Consider the following 7,037-nt stretch of genomic DNA (forward strand, 5'->3'; position numbering starts at 1 on the left):
CTGAAAATGTCAAATTCTGAACCAAAAAATCGAATGGGCTAAATAAAACTTCCGTTATCTAGCAAACCATTGATCCAAATGGGGTAAAACTTTCCTAGAATAGTACTGTACACATTTGAAATTTACTGGAATTTTTTCACATATTCTGAAATTGTTAAATCTTGAACCATAATTTGAATGAAACAAGTTCGGCATGTGCTTCTTTTCGCTCAGAACCTTCAACAGATTGTAGTCCTAGCTATGAACTTGCCCTTCTGCAACATCGGATAGGGTATGACGAACTTGTCAATTTTCGGATCATCCGAAGTCTGTCAAAGTGCCTTGACTTAAGGATTGCACCGTACATGGCAAAAATAGAAGAAACACAAACCACGGGTGACATTTTCATAAATAGTACTAAAGCAATGTTATTGAGCAAGTTTGAGCTGTGACTGGTAGCATCTTTATAATATTTCTACTTATCAGAACTCAGCTGACAAGTCTTGTTCGTTCGCAGGAGGAATCAGGATGGCAACTGTTGGAGCAAGCACAGCCACCAACCAAGTTGAGCAAGCTGTCTGTGTGCACAGTAACAGTGGGCGAGACACTCAACAAACCTGTGTCCTGTCCTGGGAGTCGTTGAATGCTGATATGCTGGAGCTGATCGCTGAACGGGTACTCTCTAGCGACCTGCTGCACTACGTCTGGTTCCGCGCGGTGTGCAAAAAGTGGCGTGCCGCCACTCCTTGCCCGCTCGGCCATGGCGTGGTAGACCCGCGCTTTCACCCACGGCAATGGATGATGTTTCCAGAGGGCAACGGGCTTCACCCCGGCCACGCTGCATTGGGCGGCTACATCCGCTTCCTCAACATCGACACCGGCATCTTCATCCGTGTGCACCTGCCGTGCTTCGAGGATCACTCCGTGCTCGACTGCCCTGACTGCCTCCTTCTCCTGCAGCGCAAGAAGGACGCTGCTATCTGCCTCCTCCACCCCTTCACCGGTGATGTTGCCGAGTTCCCTCCCCTTGCCTCCCTCTGCTTGTACATGAGCAAGTTCGGTAGCTTTCTGCATGGCCCTTACGATCTTCGACTACGGATGGTCCACGCGGCTGTCTCTGTCCATGTGGGTGGCAGTGTTACCATCACGCTCGCGCTCAGCCACGCCGAGCGCATGGCATACGCATCCACCGGTGACAAGCACTGGACTCACACAAGCTGGATGATGTGTGGCATGAGGACAGCATTGCCATTCCGTGGCAGCCTCTACATGGTGAGGAGCTCGAAAAACAAACCTTCACACATCATGCGTGTTGATCCACCAGACAGCTCCAGTTCCTCCTCGTGGCCGTCTACACCGCCACAAATGATCGCGACATGTTCAGCTCTGCCTAAGCCTTACCTGGTGGAGTGTGATTCTGAACTTCTTCTGGTTGGCTACACCCACAGAAAGTCCCGGCTTTTGGTTTTCCGGCTCTCTGACCTCCTGCTTGGAGTTGTTGCCATGCCATTGACAAGCATCGGTGACCACACCCTCTTCATTGGCACTTGGAGCATGTCCGTCAACTCCAGGAACTCCGTCACCTTTCTCAGCCCACCTAACAATGGCCAACTGCAGCAATATGATCTGGGCAGGGGTACCTGGTCGCCGCTATGTGATGGAAACTTCCGCAGTGCCTGCGGCCCCATGCCAAGGCCATACAGTCTTGTCCACCACATTGTCAGTTGTTGCCAGCGTCTTTACTGGATCAGTGGACACATCTGGACCCGCCACCATCATTCTGATCCTTGTTGCCGACGTCTTCTGCAGTGATCAGTTGAAGGCTATTCATCTTTCCAAGATCTAAGTTAAGTTTGAATGTCTCTGCTTTGCAGGTGATCACACAGCTTTATGTGGTTCGAACACATGTCTACAGATGGTTAAGTATTGTGTAAGACTTTTTAGATCACTAAAGCAGTGACCTAAAAGTCCTATATTAGTTTACACAGGTAGTATTTGGCTGTGTGTTTTGCCTCTACACTCTCTGTCTCTGTCTACTTTTGTTCAGACATTTGAATCTAATTTGGATGAATTCGGAAATATGCTGGGTTGTGCTTTTATCATGCTGGGAAACACTGCGTGACATATACTGCTGGGTTGTGCCTTTATCATTTGGAAATATGCACTGTGATGTGACTTCCACTTATGGTACTTGCTGAATATTAACTCTTTAATCTTGATGACGCTGAATTGCACGTTTGTCATGCCAGGTGCTCTAAATTGCCTATGTAGAGTTGTGTTTACTGCTATGATAAACTCTGGTCCAACTTACTGCTACGATAAACTCTAACAGTACACAAACCCTGATAGATACATCCGACTGAAAAGAGAGAAATATCTGACACGTTAACAGGCAAATCTATTCTAGATAATGCTCCAAGGTGAAGTGAAGTTCGGATCATCCTTGTCTTCTGCTTCATGATGCACCTTGCAACAATAAATTGATTTCAGGTGAGTACAAACAAATTTAGCAGATTTATATGGCAGAGCATCTAGGTTCATTAAGCTATAAAATATAAATTTTGACCTGGTGATGAAATCACTGGCACTTTTGAAAATCTTCGGTTTCTTGAGATAGGTGATTGCCCATTATTTGGAAAAATACCTTTCTGGATATCAAAGCTAGCAAATTTAAAAATACTAATATTGTCTAACAATCAGCTCACTGGATCAATACTAGCCTGGATCAAAGCTCTAAGCTACGTCTTCCATCTTAACAACAGCCTCAAGGGGAAATTCCAACAGCATCGACGGATATGCCAACTCAAAAGTCAGCGAAAATAGATGCCAATTTGAACCCAAGGGTCTTCATACTGCCTGTTTTATCCAGCTCTATCTCATCATATTGCCAACCCCTCACTTTCCCTAAATTGCTGGATCTAAGCAACAATAAGTTCACAGGTGAGATCCCTTTGGAGATCGGTCAGCTGAAAGCCCTCCTTGCATTCAATTGCAGCTTCAGTGACTTAACACGGCAGATCCCAGAATCAATATGCAATCTCACAAACCTGCAGGTCCTAGACTTGTCCAACAACAATCTCACAGGTGCAATCCCAGATGCATTGAACAGCCTGCACTTCCTTGCAGCGTTTAATGTTTCTGGCAATGATCTAGAAGGTCATATTCCCTCTGGAGGCCAGTTCAACACATTTGAGACTTCTAGCTTCGCTGGGAATACAAAGCTATGCGGGTCTATGCTCAGTTTTGATAGCAGGAAAAACACGACATGTATCTTTCATTTGCATGGCAATGACTGCTGTTTTATGAAAACCCTATTAGTAAGAATAAATATCACAGAACCAGAACTTATGGATTGGCGTATCAAGTTACCACACCTAAAAAGAACCACAGAATCACAACTTTTGGGACAAGGTTGTTTCACAGCGCTCAAAGAATGTCTCGGACAGTTCACAACAGCAAAATGGACTGCTCTACACTGATCAATGACAGGAATAACTAGGAAGAAATCCCACATGAAAGCATAGCTAAGGGCACAAGCATTCAATGACAGGATCCATGCTGGCATGAGGTTGCAGTTTTACTTTTTCCTGTTCCTGCAAGTCTAGAATCAAAGAGGTCCTTACCTGTGTTGATTGGCTATGAATTGTGGCTTGGCTTGTACTTCCAGGAATCGTTTCCCATTGCTAAAGAAGATAAGTATTTCGTAGAAAAAATAAAAGTCCACACAGCATGAATAGCTTAATTATGGATTAAAATTAATAAAGTGAGACTGATTCTTGTTAAATTACAACTATAGGAAGAAATAAATCTTGACTATGGGTGAGAACGAGATGAGCTTGCTTTTTATTCAGTCTAAGAAAAAAAAGAACAAGAGACACCACTTCTTTATTATGCACAATTAGATAACATGGCACATAACTTCAGTTTCCTGCTGATTCAGTTGCACCTAGTGGGTGTATTTTTATTAAGAAAGGAGAAGTCGTTTTCAATAAGTTGTAAAACAAGTATCAGACCTGCTGAAGTGTAAAAAATGCATGCATTGTTCAGCAACGACCCCTTCACATCAAACTGGTAAGCGAAACAGACAGATTAGGTATCAACAAGACAATTCCTGCTTGGAAGTCAGACTCACCAATAAACTACAGTAGATAACCCAATTTTTCTTTTTATCACTAACGACCGGAGACTGGATCAAACAAAATGGAGACCAGAGCAGGTTGTTCCTTTCCTATCTTGCTCTTTCTTCATCAGATAATTTAGCACTTCATCCTGGGAGACCAAAGCTTAAGCCTCTGGTTTCCAAGCTAGGTTCTCGAGAAAACTATGAAGTCACTCAATCGCTCGCAGAGGAGCCGATTTCCCATACCTTTCTTTGGTTTGGCTCTTGTACTACTGGTCTTCTTGGCTTCTCCCACCAGATCCTGCACAGAGCAGGAGAAGAGTTCCCTTCTCCAGCTTCTTGCTGGGCTCTCGCAGGATGGTGGTCTCACGGCATCATGGCGGAGCAACACGGACTGCTGCAGGTGGGAAGGGATCAGCTGCAGCCTGAATAGGATGGTCACTGATGTTGTGCTAGCTTATCGAGGGCTCGAGGGGTCCATTTCGCCGTTTCTAGGCAACCTCACCAGCTTGTTGCGATTCGATCTCTCCCACAACTTGCTGTCTGGTGGCTTACCGCTAGAATTGTTGCAGTCCAGCAGCATCCTTGTCCTTGACGTCAGTTTTAACCGCCTGACAGGAGGCCTGAGTGAGCTGCCATCTTCCACCCCTGTGCGGCCTCTGCAGGTACTAAACATCTCGAGCAACTTGTTTACAGGAAGATTTCCATCCACTATATGGGAGGTGATGAAGAGCCTCGTTGCCCTCAATGCCAGCACCAACAGTTTTACCGGGCAGATGCCAACTATGTCTTGTGTTAGCGCGCCATCTTTTGCAGTGCTTGAGCTCAGTTTTAACAAATTCAGTGGAAACATTCCTCCAGGACTCAGCAATTGCTCCCTGCTGAAATTGCTCAGCGCTGGCAACAACCACCTCAGTGGAACACTTCCAGATGAACTCTTCAAGGTTACCACATTAGAGCACCTCTCGTTACCTTTCAATTGGTTAGAAGGAGAGCTCAAAGGCATCATCAATCTAACAAATCTGGTCACCCTTGATCTTGGGAAGAATGAGTTCAGAGGCAACATACCAGAATCTATAGGTGAGCTGAAGAAGTTGGAGGAGCTTCTCTTGGATCACAACAGCATGTCAGGGGAGCTTCCGTCAGCGCTGAGCAACTGCACAAACCTCGTAACGCTTGACCTCAAGGTAAACCATTTTAACGGAGAATTTACCAAGATCAACTTTTTAAGCCTGCCCAATCTAAAAATATTAGATATTCTTTCCAACGACTTCACTGGCACAATTCCAGAAAGCATATACTCCTGCAGCAAGCTAACCGCACTACGGCTATCTTTCAATCATTTCCATGGCCAATTGTCAGAAAAGATAGGCAATCTGAAGTCTCTCTCGTTTCTAGCACTTGTTAACCTCTCCCTTACGAATATCACAAGAACACTTCAGATCCTTGGGAGTTCCAGGAGCCTCACCACTATTTTTATTGGGTTCAATTTCCTTCATGAGACCATGCCAGAGGATGACAACATTGGTGGTTTTGAGAATCTTCAGGTTCTTTCTATGAATTATTGTTCATTGTCTGGAACATTACCTGGTTGGTTATCAAAGCTCACCAAGTTGGGGATGCTATTTTTGCAAAGCAATCAACTTACTGGACCAATACCTGACTGGATCAGCAGCCTAAAGTTGCTCTTCTATCTAGACTTATCAAACAACAGCTTTACGGGGGAAATTCCAACTGCCTTAATGGAGATGCCAATGCTAAAATCAGACAAGACTGCACCGAAGATCTTCTCTGAGCTGCCTCTTTATTTTTTCAGTCCATTTGTCGAATACCTCAAACCTGGTGCTTTTCCAAAAGTGCTCAATCTAGGCATCAATAATTTCACTGGTGTGATCCCAGAGGAGATCGGTCAGTTACAAGGGCTCCTTTTACTCAATTTGAGTTCCAACAAATTATCTGGAGAGATTCCACAACAGATAGGCACCTTGACGAACCTGCAGCTGCTCGACTTGTCCAGCAACCATTTCACTAGTACAATTCCGGCCACACTAAACAATCTGCACTTCCTTTCCAAATTCAACATTTCTAATAATGACCTCGAAGGCTCTATTCCAACTGCGGGCCAGCTTAGCACATTTCCAGATTCTAGCTTTGATGGAAACCCAAAATTGTGTGGTCTGATGATTGTAAACCATTGCGGTTCAGCAGAAGCAGCTTCAGAGTCCATCATCTCCAGAGAACAAATTGGCAGTAAGGTCATCTTTGCGATCGCCTTTGGTGCTTTCTTTGGCGTAGGAGTCCTATATGATCAGATGGTCTTAGCCAGATATTTTGGCTAAAACCTTGTAATTGTTATCCACCACCCAAACCATGACGCGATCTCCGGTGGTCATCAGTGGCTCCAGCTCCAGCCCTAGCAAGATTGACATCCCTGCTAAACCTGCTATCTTGACGTTTGCTCTGTACTCCATGTAACAGGAAAAATGATTAGTTAGTGAGCAACGTCAACAGTGTGTAAGCATATTGTTTTTGTAGAATGTTTAACTATTTGTTAAGTACTTAATTCTATACATACGCATAGGCTGATGAATGTTTCTATTTGTTAAGTACTATTTGGAAGTTGGTCAGAGTACAACACATAACAAGCAGAATCGCGAAGCAGACATAAGTAATCTGCAGTGTAGCACACTCACATGACACTGAGATTTCAGAGCAACATGACGGATTTAACCGATTAAGCCAGACCGGTGCGTTAACAGATCGATCAAGGGCAAAACCGGAAGGAACCTAAAGCTCGATGCAGTTGCCATCAAACTCCAACCCAGGATCGCAATTCTCCGCAGCAAACAACACACGCTAAGAGAAAGAAATCAGAAATGTCAACGAAATTAGTACTACAATGCACATGAATTAAGCAGCTGCTCCGTGATTTCTACAA

The 7,037-nt window shown here is 44.6% G+C and overlaps 2 protein-coding genes across 2 annotated transcripts; both read left to right on the top strand.

Annotated features, from left to right (window-relative positions):
* The first annotated feature begins 344 nt into the window (after nucleotides 1–344).
* LOC123130393 (uncharacterized) lies at nucleotides 345–2,077 on the top strand. The gene has a single exon (XM_044550295.1). It carries the CDS (start codon nucleotides 508–510, stop codon nucleotides 1,789–1,791), a length of 1,284 nt encoding a protein of 427 aa, XP_044406230.1. The 5' UTR covers nucleotides 345–507; the 3' UTR covers nucleotides 1,792–2,077.
* Nucleotides 2,078–4,110: 2,033 nt separating this feature from the next.
* Nucleotides 4,111–6,613, top strand: LOC123132322 (tyrosine-sulfated glycopeptide receptor 1-like). The gene has a single exon (XM_044552107.1). The coding sequence runs from the start codon at nucleotides 4,303–4,305 to the stop codon at nucleotides 6,436–6,438; it is 2,136 nt and encodes a 711-aa protein (XP_044408042.1). The 5' UTR covers nucleotides 4,111–4,302; the 3' UTR covers nucleotides 6,439–6,613.
* The last annotated feature ends 424 nt before the right edge of the window (nucleotides 6,614–7,037 follow it).

The sequence above is a fragment of the Triticum aestivum genome, chromosome 6A (genome assembly GCF_018294505.1).
Source record: "Triticum aestivum cultivar Chinese Spring chromosome 6A, IWGSC CS RefSeq v2.1, whole genome shotgun sequence".
In the NCBI taxonomy this organism is placed as follows: Eukaryota; Viridiplantae; Streptophyta; class Magnoliopsida; order Poales; family Poaceae; genus Triticum; species Triticum aestivum.

Coding starts and splice junctions, on each gene's coding strand:
- LOC123130393 (XM_044550295.1), top strand. CDS start 508: ATGGCAACTGTTGGAGCAAGCACAGCCACCAACCAAGTTGAGCAAGCT.
- LOC123132322 (XM_044552107.1), top strand. CDS start 4,303: ATGAAGTCACTCAATCGCTCGCAGAGGAGCCGATTTCCCATACCTTTC.